Below are 19,647 nucleotides of genomic sequence, written 5' to 3'. Positions count from 1 at the left end.
ATGAGTGACAGCTGTCACCCCCGGCTGTGTCCGTGGCGACAGCGCCCTCTCGTGCCTGAAGCCCGCACTTCAGGCAGGGCGCCCTCTGGTGGTGGGCCAGCAGTACCTCCTCTTCTGGCGGCCCACACAACAGATATTACCAATACTGCTTTTTTCCATCTGTGAAATATAGTGAGGATTCGCCCCATCCTGTCTATGGCTGATGCTGAGACCCTAAATCATGCTTTTGTTTGTTTGAGATTGGATTATTGTAATGTCCGATTTTCAGGGTCACCACAATCCAGCATTAGGGGTTTCCAGCTGGTTCAGAATGCTGCTGCCAGACTTTTGACACAAAGCAGAAGGTTTGAATATATTACACCCATTCTGGCTTCTTAGTATTGACTTCCTGTCTCTGTAAGAGCAGATTATAAGGTCTTGCTGCTAACCTATAAAATTGTTCATGGAGTGGCACCTTCTTAACTGGCTGATTTGGTGAAGCCCTACGTACCGGCCCGGGTTCTGCGGTCGCAGGATGCGGGACTACTGTGTGTCCTATAGGGTGAAGAAGTCAGCAGGTCAAAGAGCCTTCTCATATCACTCACCCGCTCTATGGAACAGTCTCCCTACAACCGTGAAGCACTCAGATTCCGTGGACCTTTTTTAAATCAACAATAAAACTGTATCTTTGCTCCCTTTCTTATGAATAGTTTTTATTTTTTTATGTTTTATTCTTTTACTTGTCTCTTTTAATTGTGTATTTGACTATTTTAATTTACTCACTTATTCTAATTTGATTTTGAGCTGTTTTGTGTGAGGTGCCTTGAGGCAACTTTTGTTATGATTTAGCGCGTTATAAATTGATTAAATTAATTAATTAACGGAAGATCTTTGAGTGGAGTGTATGTGCAGTCCTGACACTAAAGGTAATTCTGATCTGTCTCTCTGCAGGGAGTGACTGGGTCCAGGTGATGAGCCGTGATCGAACAACCTGTCTGAGTCGAAAACCACCATCATAGGATCTGGTCTCCTTGTGGATGAAGAGGTGGCTGATCCATTCCCCGATGCTGAGATCATGGTACGAGCTCAGCTGAAACACCCGCTGAAATCTGCTAAGCCTCGAAAGGTGAAGGGAAGCGACACAAAAGGAGGTGCAGTGGGAAAAGGGCAAGTGAGAAAGAATGAGCTGCGAGGAAAGAAAAGGAAGAATAAGAAGGAGTTGCATCGACGTCGGAAGAAATCGCTGGCAGTGAGTGATGGAGATGCACTGGATTGTTGTGTGCTGCTCACCCGTCTGGAGGAGAAAGGAGGCGTGCGCAAACAAAAGCATGAATCAAAAGCTGGGAAACAAAGAAGTGTGAAATTCAGAAAGAAGCTGCACTCTTGCTCTGTACAAAGGACCAAATGGGGTAAATCCGTACGAAGAAAAGCTTCCAGCGCAAATCAGCAAGCACTGGAACCAAAACTCAACCAGTCTGACGCCTTACCCACGTTGCCCCCACTTGTCTGTGAGCCTCGCAGAAGGCGAATGGCCTCTCTCAACGCAGAGGCCGTTAACAGTTTGCTACTTTACAGAAGCGACTCTTCAGCGTCAAACCACATAAAGAAACGTCAGCTGTCTAATGGCGAACTGGTTAAAGATGAGCCTGAAAGTAGGAGTCATCTAACCAAAAAGTCTTCTGCAAGAGGGAATGCAGAGCCAAGCAATAAACTGAAAAAGAAGAAGCGGTCTGCGACGGATGCTTTGAGCATCGACTGGTTGAGTTTGTTGACCCCAACGCCTCGACGCCAGGCGGGTCTCACTGCTGCAACACTCCTCAAACTCACCAGTACCCCATACAGAACTAAACGGGAAAAAAAGACCGATTGCAAGGTAGAGGTGGCAGCCGAAAGTTGGGATGAGATTAGATGCAAGTCTGTAAGCGAACGATCAACTAAGACCAAAAGATTAACACATCCCAAGCATGATGAGCACCTAAAGCACAGAAAACAAAGTACACAAGATCCAGTACCTTCCCAGCTCAGCTCAGACATCCAGGGATGCTGTAGTCTGTGCAAAGCAGCAACTGTGGATCCAGAATGGAAGGGGACCACAGGCGGGCAGGATTGTCTTAACCATGTGTCCCATTGCTGCTCTTTGCTGGGGCCTTCTTTAAAAACAATCAAGGAGGAACACGTGGAGACAGAGGTGACTCATTGCTACTGCTGCACCCAGGAGAGGTGTGTGGAGTACTGTCACAGACTAGCCCTCTTCCTGGAAGACAAGAACTTCAAGAAACCCGAGGACAGCTCCCTGTCTGAGGTTTTCCACCATCACCATCATCACCACCACCATCACCACCACCACCATCTTCAGTCCCCCCACTCTGTATCCCACCCAGCAACAATAGCCATCAGCTCGCACACTTGCACTTGTTTTCCGAGCTACTATGTCCACTTCCGCCACCCCAACACACCACCCTCTGCCATAGCCCCCCTCCCCATGTGCCCAAGAACTGGCAAAAAGCCCAAGCTAATCCCCAACACTAGCCCCCAGTCCTCAGGGATTTCCCATCCGGTGTACTGCTGCGCCTCAGTGGAAGCGTGCTACGGCGAGCCCTGCAGGATCACCGGCTACTCTGCCTATACCAGTGTGATTCCAGCCATCGCCAGAGGGGGGTGCTCCTTCAGTTCCTCAGATTGCAACACGTGCACCCACTGCATTAAAAGAGGTAAGCAGAGATGGAGAAGTTTTATTTTCATGAGCGTGCAATGTTGTCAGGATCGTCTCTATTGAATGGCAGTGTGTGACCACGTGCACTTGAAGCTGGATAAGTACTGCATACTGTGTTGCAGCCACTTTATTCGAGTAACATTTGTGTTTCTGTTGTTTAATATGGTACTTTTTATGTCATACACCCTTGAAATAAAAGCACTAAGACTAAAACAATGAACACAATAAGGAGCAGCACCGACGAAGTAGGACAACGACATTTCCGACTATGTTTAATAGGCGCTTTATATTGCCTTACAATATAAAGCGCCTTGGGGCAACTGTTTGTTGTGATTTGGCGCTATATAAAAAAATTGATTGATTGATTGATAAGCACTAAATGTTCGTAAGCACAGAGTGGGTTATTTTACGTGCGCTGAGGTCTTTAATCTGGCTGACAGAAGAGGACAGTGTGCAGTGAATAGCTCTTATATCTGACATTGTTAATTTTCTGTTTTGGAATGTCACTTCAATAGGAAGTAAGAAAAAAATATTCGATAAGGAGCAAGACGTCTTTTGTCTCCGTTTGAATCCAAGTGGCCAGTGCCACTGACGCCTAATGAGCTGATTATACGGCCTCTGATGTCAGCAGTTATTTGTCCTGAGCTCCCGTGTTTGTGTCAGAACAGGAAAACCGAACGGCGGTAATGCCTCCTCATGTCTTTGGCAGCAGACGTGAGCACTGAGTGCGGGTGTTTGCATAAAAACACCTGAATGTGACCTCAAAACAGCACACACTCTCTCTCTCTCTCGCTCTCTCTTTCTCTCTCGCTCGCTGCGTTTCCAGCAGCTAAAACCAGGTCAGCCTCTGAGGTTTAAGATGCTTCGCTCTTACTGCCACAGCGTCTGCGCTGCTTCATCTCAGCGCGGCGGGAAATCCGTTTGCAAATCAGTTCTGTTGCATTATTAAGTAGATATTAGTGAGTAAATTGTTCAAACAGCTGTATCAACCTGCAAATTTAATCCTCTAAATCAAAGCTGAAGCAAATAATTTACGATGTGCACAGAAGTCTGTGATGTTTGACAGAGGAGTCGTACTGAAAGAAGCTGCTCATTATTCACTAGAAACATTTATTAGTGCAACTGCGTCGTATTTGGACAGTTAGACAGTCATTATACTGTTATTTGAGAAATGTTTGTTTGTTTGTTCCACAACTCCTCTGAGGAGTTTCCACCAAACTTTGTGTGTGCATGTGGATTGACAGCAGAATTACCCTGAAGGGGCTTGGATTTGAATCACGTGTGATTATATCAGACATGCTTGAACCCTCGTGGGCATGCAAGAGTTTTTTCACGCCTGTTGGTTACGTCATTCGCCTGTGGGCAGTCTTTGAATGAGGAGTGGCCCACCCTCTCGTCGATTTTTTTCATTGTTTAGGAATGTCTCAGAGACTGCTGCTTTGTTTGATAAAAATGTTTTCAAAAACTGTAAGACACAACTGAGTGGACACCATTTGATAAATTCAGCTGGTTTTCGGTGAAAATTTTAATGGCTGATGAGAGATTTTGGAGTTTTACTGTCGCCGTAAGGACGGCCCACGGCGCCTGACGACAATCTGCGCTCCGAGGCGGCGTCGTCTCACTGTTTCAAGCTGAAAACTTCCTAATTTCAGGCTCTGTGGACCCAAGACGTCGTGAGATAACAGAGAACTTTCAGAAGAATTCGGGATCAAGAGTTTGTCCAGACATTCCACTGTTAAAGGAGATTTTGTAATGAAAGAACGTGCGGGCAGATTCACATGTCGGGCCGGACCCGACCGCGGGGGGTCGCCACAGGAAAAACACCTCCGTTGGAAACCTTAACGGACAAGTTGGAACATGCCCAGCTGTTAAACAAATTCTCAGATACTCACTTGTTGAAAGCCATCGAAAGCCGAAAGCGAAAGAAACTCCACAATCTCTCATCACCCGTTAAACTTTACACCGAAAACCAGCTGAATTTCTCGACTAGTGTCCACACAGATATCCCTCACCGGTCCTGAAAAAATTTGATAAAGCAACGCACGCCGTCTCCCTGCAGCGTCTCAGACAAAGAGATTCCGATGGGAGGGGGAGTCCACACCTCACTCAAAGCCTGCCCACAGGCGAATGACGTCACCAACAGGCATGACAAAACTCACGCATGCGCACGAGGGTTCAAGCTTGTCTCACGTAAAAACATATGAATCAAATCCACTTATTTTTTGAAAAAATAAAAAGGACCGCTTTTTTTTATCACAGACCTCGTATATATATGTGTGTATATGTATATGTGTGTATATATGTGTATATATATATATATATATATATATATATATATATATATATATATATATATATACACACACAGATGTTGTCATGACTTGACAGTCATGACAACTTCTGTACCAGGGTGCAGGGGGCTCTTGCAGGGACTGGAATGGCTCATCCAGTGGGCGAGGATGAGCTTCTAGCCTGCTAAGTCCAGGTCTCTGGTCCTGAGGAAAGGCAAAGTGACCGATCAGTTCTGCTTTGCCCTGGGAGGGATCAGAATCCCATCAGTGACCAAAAAACCTGTCAAGACCCTGGGAAAGATCTTTGATGGCTCCCTGAAGGATGCGGTAGCTATAAAACAGATCAAGTGCGACCTGGCAACTTGGCTCACCACCATCGATAAGTCTGGTCTCCCAGGGAAATGTAAAGCCTGGATCTACCAGCATGGAGTCCTGCCAAGGATACTCTGGCCCCTGCTGGTCTACAAGGTACCAATAACAACGGTAGAGGCACTGGAGAAGTCCATCAGCCAGTTTATCAGGAGATGGCTGGGGCTTCCTAGATCCTTGAGCAGCATCGCCCTGTATGGCCATTCTATCAAACTGCAGTTCCCTTTCAGTGGACTGACAGAGGAGTTCAAAGTCACCCGCTCCAGAGAGGCAATGTTGTACAGGGACTCCGCAGATGTCAAAGTCGCATCAGCAGGGATCCTTGTGAAGACCGGAAGAAAGTGGCAGGCTCAGGAGGCCATCACCAGAGCCGAAGCGCTTCTGAGGTATAAGATGCTGGTGGGCTCCGTCGCAACGGGGCGGGCAGGTCTGGGTTGCTTTCCAAAGCCGCGTTACGATCAAGCTCATGGAAAGGAGAAGCGTCAGCTGGTTCAGGATGAGATAAGAGCAGAGGAGGAGGAACATCAATGAAGCAAGATGGTTGGCATGTCCAAGCACGGAGCGTGGACTCGGTGGGAGCATGCAGAATCCCGCAAGATCACTTGGGCAGAGATGTGGAGAGCGGAGCCACTACGCATCAAGTTCCTCATCCAGTCAGTTTATGACGTCCTTCCGAGCCCGGCCAACCTGCATACCTGGGGCCTGGTCAGTATTCCTGATTGCAAGCTGTGCCAGAGAAGGGGCACCTTGGAGCATATCTTGAGCTGTTGTCCGAAGTTGCTAGGAGAGGGGCGATACCGCTGGCGCCACGACCAAGTTTTAAGATCTTTGGCAGATGCCATTTGCATGGCAATCCAGCACAGCAAGACTCAGGCTACCCCCAAACAGTTAATCTCTTTCATAAGACCGGGACAGAGGGCAAATCAACACCAGCCTTCCTCTTCGGGGGAGCTCCTCACCACAGCACACGACTGGAAACACCAAGTTCACCTTGGCAGTCAGCTTAAGTTCCCAGATAACATCACAACCACTCTTCTCCACCCAGACATGGTGTTAGCATCGGTGTCCACTAAGCAAGTGGTCCTAATAGAACTGACTGTTCCTTGGGAGGACCGCATCGATGAGGCCAACGAGTGGAAGAAGGCCAAATATGCCGAGCTCATCTCTGATTGCTGGAACAACGGCTGGAAAGCCCGCTGTGAGCCTGTCGAACTCGGGTGCCGCGGCTTCGCTGGCCATTCACTTGTGCGAACCCTCAAACTCCTTGAAGGGACTTCAATTCAAGAGAGCCATCAAGAATACACTGGAGGCTGCAGAGAGGGCCTCAAGGTGGCTGTGGATCCGCAGGGGGGATCCGTGGAACAACGCGCCACTTGGACACAAGTCGGGGACTGATCACCCCCGGCTGGGTCGCCCAAGAGAGGGTGTATGAAGATCAAAGACCTGAAACACCCTGGCTTCCTCACTGATTACGTGTCCAAGTAGCACCGAAAGGTGTATTCAACTCCTATGTGTGTGTGTGTATATGTATGTATATATATATATATATATATATATATATATATATATATACACACTCAACAAAAATATAAACGCAACACTTTTGGTTTTGCTCCCATTTTGTATGAGATGAACTCAAAGATCTAAAACTTTTTCCACATACACAATATCACCATTTCCCTCAAATATTGTTCACAAACCAGTCTAAATCTGTGATAGTGAGCACTTCTCCTTTGCTGAGATAATCCATCCCACCTCACAGGTGTGCCATATCAAGATGCTGATTAGACACCATGATTAGTGCACAGGTGTGCCTTAGACTGTCCACAATAAAAGGCCACTCTGAAAGGTGCAGTTTTATCACACAGCACAATGCCACAGATGTCGCAAGATTTGAGGGAGCGTGCAATTGGCATGCTGACAGCAGGAATGTCAACCAGAGCTGTTGCTCGTGTATTGAATGTTCATTTCTCTACCATAAGCCGTCTCCAAAGGCGTTTCAGAGAATTTGGCAGTACATCCAACCAGCCTCACAACCGCAGACCACGTGTAACCACACCAGCCCAGGACCTCCACATCCAGCATGTTCACCTCCAAGATCGTCTGAGACCAGCCACTCGGACAGCTGCTGAAACAATCGGTTTGCATAACCAAAGAATTTCTGCACAAACTGTCAGAAACCGTCTCAGGGAAGCTCATCTGCATGCTCGTCGTCCTCATCGATAAAGCTGGGTATCATCTGCGTAACAATGAAAATTTAAGCAATGCTGTCTAATAATACTGCCTAAGGGAAGCATGTATAAAGTGAATAAAATTGGTCCTAGCACAGAACCTTGTGGAACTCCATAATTAACCTTAGTCTGTGAAGACGATTCCCCATTTACATGAACAAATTGTAATCTATTAGATAAATATGATTCAAACCACCGCAGCGCAGTGCCTTTAATACCTATGGCATGCTCTAATCTCTGTAATAAAATTTTATGGTCAACAGTATCAAAAGCAGCACTGAGGTCTAACAGAACAAGCACAGAGATGAGTCCACTGTCTGAGGCCATAAGAAGATCATTTGTAACCTTCACTAATGCTGTTTCTGTACTATGATGAATTCTAAAACCTGACTGAAACTCTTCAAATAGACCATTCCTCTGCAGATGATCAGTTAGCTGTTTTACAACTACCCTTTCAAGAATTTTTGAGAGAAAAGGAAGGTTGGAGATTGGCCTATAATTAGCAAAGATAGCTGGGTCAAGTGATGGCTTTTTAAGTAATGGTTTAATTACTGCCACCTTAAAAGCCTGTGGTACATAGCCAACTAATAAAGATAGATTGATCATATTTAAGATCGAAGCATTAATTAATGGTAAGGCTTCCTTGAGCAGCCTGGTAGGAATGGGGTCTAATAGACATGTTGATGGTTTGGAGGAAGTAACTAATGAAAATAACTCAGACAGAACAATCGGAGAGAAAGAGTCTAACCAAATACCGGCATCACTGAAAGCAGCCAAAGATAACGATACGTCTTTGGGATGGTTATGAGTAATTTTTTCTCTAATAGTTAAAATTTTATTAGCAAAGAAAGTCATGAAGTCATTACTAGTTAAAGTTAAAGGAATACTTGGCTCAATAGAGCTCTGACTCTTTGTCAGCCTGGCTACAGTGCTGAAAAGAAACCTGGGGTTGTTCTTATTTTCTTCAATTAGTGATGAGTAGTAAGATGTCCTAGCTTTACGGAGGGCTTTTTTTTATAGAGCAACAGACTCTTTTTCCAGGCTAAGTGAAGATCTTCTAAATTAGTGAGACGCCATTTCCTCTCCAACTTACGGGTTATCTGCTTTAAGCTGCGAGTTTGTGAGTTATACCAAGGAGTCAGGCACTTCTGATTTAAGGCTCTCTTTTTCAGAGCTACAGCATCCAAAGTTGTCTTCAATGAGGATATAAAACTATTGACGAGATAATCTGTCTCACTCACAGAGTTTAGGTAGCTACTCTGCACTGTGTTGGTATATGGCATTAGAGAACATAAAGAAGGAATCATATCCTTAAACCTAGTTACAGCGCTTTCTGAAAGACTTCTAGTGTAATGAAACTTATTCCCCACTGCTGGGTAGTCCATCAGAGTAAATGTAAATGTTATTAAAAAATGATCAGACAGAAGGGAGTTTTCAGGGAATACTGTTAAGTCTTCAATTTCCATACCATAAGTCAGAACAAGATCTAAGATATGATTAAAGTGGTGGGTGGACTCATTTACATTTTGAGCAAAGCCAATTGAGTCTAATAATAGATTAAATGCAGTGTTGAGGCTGTCATTCTCAGCATCTACGAGGTCTGTGATAAAAGTAACGGACCTTATTATTTTTTTCAAAAACCATATGGATTTGAATCACGTGTGATTACATCAGACATGCTTGAACCCTCGTGGGCATGCGAGAGTTTTTTCACGCCTGTCGGTTACGTCATTCGCCTGTGGGCAGTCTTTGAGTGAGGAGTCGCCCACCCTCTCGTCGTTTTTTCATTGTTTAGGAATGGCTCAGAGACTGCTGCTTTGTTTGATAAAAATTTGTTCAAAAACTGTAAGGCACAACTGAGTGGACACCATTTGATAAATTCAGCTGGTTTTCGGTAAAAATTTTAACGGCTGATGAGAGATTTTGTTCTGTAGTGTCACCGTAAGGACGGCCCATGGCGCCTGACGGCGATCTGTGCTTCGAGGCAGCAGCGTCTCGCCATTTCAAGTTGAAAACTTCCACATTTCAGGCTCTGTTGACCCAGTAAGTCGTCAGAGAACAGAGAACTTTCAGAAGAAGTCGGCATGAGGCGTTTATTCGGACATTCCATTGTTAACGGACATTTTGTAATGAAAGAACGTGCGGGCAGAGTCGCATGTCGGGCCGGACCCGACCGCGGGGGGTCGCGACAGGAAAAACACCTCCGTTGGAAACCTTAACGGGCAAGTTGGAACATGCCCAAGCTGTGTATATGTATGTATGTGTGTGTGATTTGTCTGTATTTGTACCACTACTCCTCCCGGGTACTTTGGCCAGTTTCCACCAAAGTCAATATGGGGTTGACAGTCCACCCCAGAATTGCCGTTAAAGGGTTGGCTTGGGCAAAGGTCAAGGTCATTGGAGTTAAAATTATGATTTTTCATCCGATGTCCACCAAACACGGCATGCACATGTAAATGGGTTCTGAAATTGCCCAACACAAGTTCAAATTTGCCAAAGGGCAATCACTGGGGTCAAGTTCATTTGGAGATGAGGACAAAATTTGAGTTGTGTGTTTTTTGTTTTTGTTTATTTTTACTCCCATTTCCATCAAACCTGACACACATATGAAGCTGGGTTTAAAAATTGCCCAGTAAGGTCTAATTTGCCAAAGGTCATTTATTGGGGTTTAGCATGTCTCCTCCCAGCTCGTTTTGCTGAATTTTACCAAACTCCATGTGTCAATGAAGGTTTTTCCTGAAATTCATTGTGGCATAGTTCAGTATTTCAAGGAAAAAGATTTTTCAGTCTCATTTGGACCGAATGTAGCACACATTTATGTGGATAACAAAATTGTCCTGGGACACATTTGGATGAAGGTAAAGGTCATTGGGGTTAAATGTCACTATGCTGTAGCTATTAACATCTTCATGTCCAGTGGTAGGGTTACTTTGTTTTTGTAATTTGGTCTCTGTACACCATCGTAGACTAACAGCTTTTCAAGCAATTTAATAACACAACAGTCTGTTCATTTTCAGAGATCGTAAAATTGCAGCTGAAATTTCATATCTTTTTTTAGAAATATCTTGGATCATTGAGTCTTAATTGTTTAATTTCTACTCCACTGTGATGGTGTGCAAAATTGCCAAACATTGTATCACAGTCCAAATACTGATGGATCTGACTGTAGATCAGATGATAGAGGATGGTTCCCACACACAGGTGGGGAAAAAGATGTAGGAAAACATCAAGGACGTGTTGACGTCAGCTTTGTACGAATGTCTACCGCTTACATGTGGCTGCAGTGCTAAAGACTATAATTGACCTTAATTGTAGGGTTTTTTTTCTTCTCTGTTGTATCAGCAGAATAAATAACAACTTGGAGTCTTTTGTGTCTTAATTATGGAAGCTCCTTAAAGAAGAACACCACATGAATTTACTGAACGATACACTGTTGTTACATTTTCAAATAATTCATATATTGTCAAAAACACTCAGTAGGTCACACTTGGAATTGATAATTGTCATTTTATTAATGCATGGTAATAAGATGGGTTTGGGTTGAAGCTTGGTAACATAATTACCCTGTGCATAGGCGAAGTGCAGATAGGAGGGTATTATTGTTACTGGTGTATGTGTCAAGATAACAAGTTAACTCAAAAATGGGTGGATGGATTTCCTTTAAATTTGGCGAGAATATCACTTGGATGGATATCTAGAGGTGACTAATGTTTGGAGTAGTTTGGTCAAAGGTCAAGGAAAACATGGTTTAAACGCCACCTATATATATATATATATATATATAATATCAAAAAACAGTAAGCCTAGATAGATCAAACTTGATGTGAATATTACTTGGATAGCTATCAATTCAAATCAAATCAATTTTATTTATACAGCGCCAAATCACAACAAACAGTTGCCCCAAGGCGCTTTATATTGTAAGGCAAGGCCATACAATAATTACGTAAAAACCCCAACGGTCAAAACGACCCCCTGTGAGCAAGCACTTGGCGACAGTGGGAAGGAAAAACTCCCTTTTAACAGGAAGAAACCTCCAGCAGAACCAGGCTCAGGGAGGGGCAGTCTTCTGCTGGGACTGGTTGGGGCTGAGGGAGAGAACCAGGAAAAAGACATGCTGTGGAAGGGAGCAGAGATCAATCACTAATGATTAAATGCAGAGTGGTGCATACAGAGCAAAAAGAGAAAGAAACACTCAGTGCATCATGGGAACCCCCCAGCAGTCTAAGTCTATAGCAGCATAACTAAGGGATGGTTCAGGGTCACCTGATCCAGCCCTAACTATAAGCTTTAGCAAAAAGGAAAGTTTTAAGCCTAATCTTAAAAGTAGAGAGGGTGTCTGTCTCCCTGATCTGAATTGGGAGCTGGTTCCACAGGAGAGGAGCCTGAAAGCTGAAGGCTCTGCCTCCCATTCTACTCTTACAAACCCTAGGAACTACAAGTAAGCCTGCAGTCTGAGAGCGAAGCGCTCTATTGGGGTGATATGATACTACGAGGTCCCTAAGATAAGATGGGACCTGATTATTCAACTACCCCGAGGGCACCATCTGGGGAAAACTCACACATGACAACAAGGTTAAAAACAGAATAAAAACCAGGGGTCAGGGAGAACCATGACATGACAAGGATAGACCAGATTAGGAATGAACATATCATAGGGACAGCTCAGGTGGGAGAGTTTGGAGACAAAGTCAGAGAGGCGAGACAGATGGTTTGGACATGTGCAGAGGAGGGACCCAGGGTATATAGGGAGAAGGATGCTGAGGATGGAGCCACTAGGTAGGAGGAGAAGAGGGAGGCCAAAGAGGAGGTTTAAGGATGTGCTGAGGGAGGACATGCAGGTGGTTGGTGAGACAGAGGAAGATACAGAGGACATAGTGAGCTGGAAACTATTGATCTGCAGTGGCGCCCTCTAATGGGAACAGCCGAAAGATAAAGAATACTGATGTAAATTAAATGGCAGAATGGACACCCGCTACTTTATCTGTGCAGCCACTCTGGACACACGTTAAAACCTTCATAAAGGATGAATCAGAAGTTGACTTTCTGGTGCTTTTAAGCTGAGTTGTTTCTGTCTAAAGTTAGCCAGTTTGTCATGTAAAATCCATCAAAAGAGACAAACAACAACAACCAAAGAAACCAACTCATCCTGCTTCAATTCAATTCAATTCAATTTTATTTATATAGCACCAAATCACAACAAACAGTTGCCCCAAGGCGCTTTATATTGTAAGGCAAGGCCATACAATAATTACGTAAAAACCCCAAAGGTCAAAACGACCCCCTGTGAGCAAGCACTTGGCGACAGTGGGAAGGAAAAACTCCCTTTTAACAGGAAGAAACCTCCAGCAGAACCAGGCTCAAGGAGGGGCAGTCTTCTGCTGGGACTGGTTGGGGCTGAGGGAGAGAACCAGGAAAAAGACATGCCTGAAAGCTGAAGGCTCTGCCTCCCATTCTACTCTTACAAACCCTAGGAACTACAAGTAAGCCTGCTGTCTGAGAGCGAAGCGCTCTGTTGGGGTGATATGGTACTATGAGGTCCCTAAGATAAGATGGGACCTGATTATTCAAAACCTTGTAAGTAAGAAGAAGAATTTTAAATTCTATTCTAGAATTAACAGGAAGCCAATGAAGAGAGGCCAATATGGGTGAGATATGCTCTCTCCTTCTAGTCCCCGTCAGTACTCTAGCTGCAGAGTACCTCTGCTATCAACCTCTAGCTATCTAGAGGTTGATTAAATTTTGGAGTAATTTGATTAAAGGTTAAGGAAAACATGGTGCAAAAATCATCTTAGTAGGGTTTTTTGTATATTTCAACAACCAAGAAGCCTAGATGGATATTGTATATAATTATAATATAATATAATAATAATAATACAATTGTATATATATTTTTTCCTACATTGTTGAATTTTTCTTTATATCTTGTTTTTGATACATACTCTTGCACTATTTTTATCTCTTTTTTGCACTATTTTTATTCTATTTTATTGCACTGCAACTGGATGGCCCTAATCTCGTTGTACCAATGTATAATGACAATAAAAGGCATTCTGATTCTGATTCTGGATGATCGAAAGCCTGTATTGATCAGAAAATCATTTGTGATTGGTATGAATGACTAAATAATGAAGTCGTACATATTGTACATTCATATCGTGGCGTGTAGAGCGTGCAGGGCGAGAATGCTACAGCTCTTTGATACCTTTCATTGCTCTTTGCGGGACACTTTGTGGCGGTTATGCCATTGTGGCGCTAATCAGCCTGTATACGTGTCTTCACATTTAAAAAAAAAAACAAAAAAAACAAAAAAACCTTTGCGTTTGCAAATTAGAAGTTACAACACGTGGTATACAGCAATGGTTGGGTAGTAAGTCCCTTACTGATTTTGGTACATACTGAGTGTTTGGATACAGGCTTAATGTGTTACATACTTTATTGATGTTTCTAATTTCTTTCAATCCCTTTTTTCTTTTTTCATCAGATGACTATCCATCAACCCTCCAAGACCACCATAGTCCGTCTTCAATCCCCATCTGTCCCAATCCTAAAGTCCTCACGGGCTGCCCCATTCCCACAGTGCCTCCAGCCGGCCAATCAGTGCCCCACGTTCAGACTCCGCTGTCTGACCCCAGCCAACCGCAGCCGCCATTGCAGGTGGCGAAGGAGTGTCCGCAGATTGCCAAGCCACCCAGTGGGTCCAGGTCTGGCACACGCGGTGCCAGCGGCCTCGCCTCAGCCGTCTGCCCTCTCAACAGAGAAAAGAAAGCAAAGCTCTGCTCTGCCAGTGCCGGAGGGCGGACGGTTGCCAAGCAGCCAAAGACCAGCCACCAAAAAGCCACCAACGGCTGGCAAGCAGTCGGCCTGCCCTTTCAGAAGGAAGTTTTTTCTGTGGTATGTAGAGACATAACATTAGCCATGTTACCATTTGTAATTAAAGCTTTAAGTGTTTTCACTCCACAGCATCTCGCGTTCAGCTGATTTCCTGCCACCTGTTTTCACAGGGCGAGGAGGCTCTGGTGCCGAGGAAGTGTTTTCAGGGAGTCCAAAGGGAGGGGGAGCTGATTCGGGTCAGGGACACTGTTCTACTCAAGTCTGGACCCAGGAAGAAGTCTCTGCCTTACGTGGCCAAGATCTCCGCTTTGTGGGAGGAGCCAGAGTCAGGTAGGACACAACCTGTCCACACCACAGGACTATATCTGGATTAATGTGCCAAAAAGTGGTTGAAGAACCAGAGAGAACCTTGAGTTTAAGGTCCATTTGTGTGTCTTTTCCTGTAGGAGAGCTGATGATGAGCTTGTTTTGGTACTATCGTCCAGAACACACACATGGGGGACACAACCCCAACTTACATTGTGAGGTGAGAAGACACATTCTGTCCTTTAATTCTGTATTACAAACACAGAGAATGTTCCATCCTGACTGTCAAGAGGTGTTTTTGATTTAAAAAAAATTTTATACTGTGATTTGATGCCGTGGTGTGTGAAGAAGGCACAGATTGGTTTAAAATGTAATTTCAAACTGTTGTTTGTCATATTTAACTGTCCAAGGTGAAAGTAGCACAAACATTGTTTTAAAATCCCCACAAATAAAACATAGGGACTCTTTGTTGGTGTTCTTTGCTTCTGTAGAGTTCAGTGTTTGGTTATTGCTTCAGAGTTCCATAAGGGCAGTGCATCTTTTGAAATAATCACACACTGAAGGTTATTGTGCATCAGATGTTTGATTTGAATGTTGGTGGTGTTGTTTTGATGGTTTTTGTTTGGGGCTAACGTGGGACTTCTTCTGTATATAGAATGAGATCTTTGCGTCGCGTCATCAGGATGTCAACAGTGTGGCCTGTATTGAAGACAAATGCTATGTCCTAACGTTGGCACAGTATTGTCGGTAAGTAAGAGGCAAAGAGCTGCAGATTTTCAATTACAGATATCTGTAATCGAACACATTACTTTTGCATAATGCATTTTTTTTTTTTTTGGTCCTGTTTGTGGTCCATTTGAGGTTGTTTCAAATTTCCATTCGGTTAAGTTGTCAATTATGTTTAGTCTGACAGTCGGTGCAAAACGAGTGGCGCTGAAGATACAAATCCATTTGGGGGGTGTCTGAGTGCACTTTACAGTTATAGTCGTGGGAAACAATGGTACAGAGTCAGGTGAGGGGCGAAAATTGGTTGGATTTGCTGTATTCATTTTAAGCTTTGGCCTAATGTTGTTGGTGTTGTAGGCCGAACATAATATCAACCATCACGACACAAGTCTTTCCTAGGCTGCACCAGGCACATGGTGCTGTGCTATTAAGTTGGTGCCAATGAAAGTATTTCGGGAGAATTAACAGGTTAGTGTTGACCTGTAAGAGTGCACAGCAGACAGCAGCCACTAAAGCTCCCTGAGGTGAAGCATTGAAGTAATAGCGTGAGGTTTTGTACTTTTCCAAAAGTGTTTGCTCTTATTTCACGTTGTGAACACGCTTAAGTAAAGCTTGAGTCTTACGATTTTCAAATACAGTGCTGAACTTTAGTCTTGGTCTTCTGTGGTTTATGACGCAAACATTTCCTGGTGACAGATAATACAAATGCAACAGCTTGGCTTCTAGCCACAGGTCCGTTTTAGACCAACAAGCACATGGGCAAAAAAAACTAGCTCAAGATTGAAGCAATTCCTCTAATTATAAAATTGGGATCTCAATGCATGCAATTGATTTAATCATTTGTGCACATAAATTACTAAATGAGGCTTCAAATTGATATTTGATGCAAGGGCACTTCTCATCCATAGGACTGAGAACTGTCTTGATCTCCTTTGATAAACGGCCCTGTTTTACTTGTGTGCACAACAATTACTAAACTGAGAGCACAAATTAAGTAATTTCACAACTTTTTTTCTCCAAGACATCTGTCGGGCTCCATTTATTAGCAATAAAACACAGTATTTATCATGTTTATCTGAATAGTTGTAATTCATAATCATTGACTATTTTGATAATAAATTCAACTCTATCAGTTTTTTTTTTTTGTACCAGTTAATAAAAAATTTGTCAGGTGCAGCCTTATAATTTGGAGTGTTGACGTCTTGCTTTGTGCAGATTTTGTGCCTTGGTGAAACGCCATCGGGAGGGCGTACGTGGCACAGCCGCCTCCCTCGTGGTGCCACCCCCTGTTGGCAATGCCATGCCCACCCACCACTGTGTGCCCGATGACATCGACCCAGAACTGGTGTTTTTCTGTCGACATGTCTATGACTTCCGCTACGGACGCCTCCTCAAGAACCTACAGTAACGTTAAAGGACGTGAGCTAATGTGTCTCTGCTGAAGTGAGTTCCATCTGTCACAACGTTAACTAGCTAAACTACCTACCTGCTGAGAGAGGACGTGTGAAATGCTGTCGTACAGATACAGGGTGTTCAGGATGAAGGTTTGCGAGATGAGATTTGAAATCTTTCTTTTAGACACACTTGTTTAGCTGAGCAACGTATTGGGTAATGTGACCGCTAAAATGCAATTACGCTACATGTTGCTGGTGTCGTAGCAGCTGTGTGAAGAACCTGGAACCTTCTCTGCTGTAGAAATGCTACTGTAGCTCTTAGAAATGTGACATTTGGTAAATGCAAAGCGACATCTGTGTTACACGTGAATAGTGTTACGACCTACAAATGTCCATCTGTGTCTCAGCGATAGTTATTAAGAAATTCCTGTGTATTTTAACACAGCTGGTGGCAGGAAATGGCAAGAAACAAACGATTTGTGAGCGGATGACGACTGAAGGTCACTTTCACACCGACCATAATTGGTTTTATTTAGTCGGCCCGCAGTCTGTTCTTGTGGCAGGAGCAACCAAACGTTCAAGCTCCAATGCGGCGCTTGAAGACGAACTGTGATCCTCTTGAAAAGACAAGACGTTGGGTGTCTACACATCAGCACGTTTTAGTCCAGTTAAACCTGAACATTCGTTTTCCCTCTTGGTACCATTTGATTGGGTACTTCTGGGCACGGTAACCGCATTTTTGTGCAGGCAAAAACAACCGGACCGAGACCTGTGAGAGGAAGTGGTCTTGATCTGGTCTAAAACAAACTATGGGGTAATTCATTGGTGGTGAGAACACAAACAAACAAACAAAAACAACTAGACTAAATAATCAATCCAGGTGTGAGTAATACAGGCTATAAATATTTTTTGCTAGTAAACGGCGGGTTGGTGTGGCCTGGAAACACACATGACAAACACAACGATGCACAGCTTTTGAAAAGCAACAAAAATATAAGGCAACACGTTAAAGTGTCCAGTGAATGAGTTACCAAGAAGAATTAAAGATTTCCCACTCATCTGTACTACAGTGTCACGTCAATAAATAAAACTGTTGAGAGGCTAGTTGCACAACAAACTTTTTGTTGTTGTTGTTGTTTGTATTTTGGATACGGTTACATTTACGAGACGGCTACAACAAACAGAGTCAAACTCGACTCCGCTGATGATTATGTGCTTGTTAAGTCAGACTTTGGGAGCACTATTTGAATGGAAAAAATTTAAAAGAAAACTGGATTTATTTGTTCAGAAATTTCATTGTTGACAGCATAATTTTACTTTGGAATTTTTCACAACAGTAATCTGAATGGATCCGCCAAAAAAAAACATTTCCTTCCCTCGTTTCTGACTCCGTTATGTCTCTGGTAATTAAATAAACACTGCAGTATATTGTTAATTCTACTAGGTTGTGTTGTAGCTGCTCAAAGTGTTAATGCACCACGCACTCAGCGCTAAACAGCATGCGCAGAGACGTCTCGCACCTGTAGCTGTGTCCTTGTGTTGTTTGTTTGCTTATTTGTTTGTTTTTTGATGTGACATCGTGCGATACACCGGTGAAATTTTTCTCTGAACGTTATTCACTGAGCTCTGAGCATCTCTGAGCATAAACCCCGAAACATCAACACACCTCTGACCAATGAGGGGCACACACCTGGTTTTTCTTTACACCCTTTGTTCCCTTTTTAAATTTTGTGACGTGAAAGGGGTTAAAGTGCAGCACTGGAACATTTTGGTCCCTGTTCTGGACCAAACGGTGTGAAAGCAACCAAAGTCACTTTTCCTACTGGATTTCTTTGGGCACAGGTCGCACCCCAGCTGTGTTAAATTCTCATATTTAGTTTGTTTTAGAGTTTCCTTTTGCAAATGAGCAAAACCTTTATCGCCAATCAAATAATTTCACCGAAACAATGAAAGGTATTTTTGACTATATCAGTTTTATGTCATATTTAGCTCACCTCAGGGTTATTTGCATTGTGAATTCAAACCTGTTTTTTTAAGCAGTTTCAGGGGTAGACATAAAACTGGCCCAATATCCCAAAGGTGTTTTTCTTCTGAGCCAATTCCGAGTCCACTTTAACTTCATATTTTCTGGCCCAGTGGGGATACCAGAGAAACCTGGTCCTTTCCTAAGTGTTACAATACGATGACATTGTGTCACCCACCTGTTTTATAATTATGGCTGTCAAAATAAAGCATTCATTTAGAATAATTGCTTATAAGAAAATGCATCAAAAACAGTAATACAGACTAATCGTGCCCCGTGATGCCCTTTGACCTTTATTCTGTGCACAGTAGCTTTGTAAACATGATGAACAAGGTTCTGTCTTGCTCTGGAAATGAGAAGTTTACATTTAAAATGGAGTTTTAAACATTTTAAACACTGCTTTAAATATTGATAGCTGTTGACAGAAACAGCATTCTGTGCAAAAGCTGCAGGAAGGCGTTTGCATTCCTCCTGAGTTTTTCAGATATCACCTCAAGTACTTACCAGCAAGCTAACCACTAACACTAGGTGCTAACATGGCAGCTCTCTGTTGGTGCCAGTCTCTGTAAATCACTGTCTTAATCAGGTTTTCAGAAGCACCTCTTACCCTTGATCACGCCAGATGCAGTTTTTATACAAATTGTGTTTGCACACTGCAGATGCATTATTATGCAGACAGCTTCAAATCCCACCAGCAACTTTTCAAGAGCAGAGCATATGTTTGCTTTTGGATTTGGACATTTTTCTGTTGATTTTGTTGTGCTTTCTAACATAGGTGAGT

General features: G+C 43.5%; 1 protein-coding gene and 1 long non-coding RNA gene across 4 annotated transcripts in view; one reads left to right on the top strand and one right to left on the bottom strand.

Annotated features, from left to right (window-relative positions):
- Positions 1–17,932, top strand: part of bahd1 (bromo adjacent homology domain containing 1) — an 83,706-nt gene extending 65,774 nt beyond the window's left edge. For all 3 annotated transcript variants that reach the window (XM_034195284.1, XM_034195287.1, XM_034195286.1), the window contains exons 2-7: positions 931–2,690; positions 14,068–14,477; positions 14,588–14,747; positions 14,864–14,943; positions 15,379–15,470; positions 16,665–17,932. In XM_034195284.1, coding sequence (XP_034051175.1) covers positions 1,055–2,690; positions 14,068–14,477; positions 14,588–14,747; positions 14,864–14,943; positions 15,379–15,470; positions 16,665–16,857 — 2,571 coding nt within the window. In that variant the 5' untranslated portion in view covers positions 931–1,054 and the 3' untranslated portion in view covers positions 16,858–17,932. The remainder of the gene's footprint in view (positions 1–930; positions 2,691–14,067; positions 14,478–14,587; positions 14,748–14,863; positions 14,944–15,378; positions 15,471–16,664) is intronic.
- LOC117532054 lies at positions 1,614–18,858 on the bottom strand. The gene is made up of 3 exons (XR_004566771.1): positions 18,019–18,858; positions 4,799–4,805; positions 1,614–1,625 (listed from the first exon to the last, which is right to left on the bottom strand). It is a non-coding gene; the product is annotated as an uncharacterized LOC117532054 (long non-coding RNA).
- Between the last annotated feature and the right edge of the window lie 789 nt (positions 18,859–19,647).

This window comes from Thalassophryne amazonica, chromosome 19, assembly GCF_902500255.1.
Source record: "Thalassophryne amazonica chromosome 19, fThaAma1.1, whole genome shotgun sequence".
Taxonomy (NCBI): domain Eukaryota; kingdom Metazoa; phylum Chordata; class Actinopteri; order Batrachoidiformes; family Batrachoididae; genus Thalassophryne; species Thalassophryne amazonica.
This window is presented reverse-complemented; position numbering and strand designations above follow the sequence as displayed.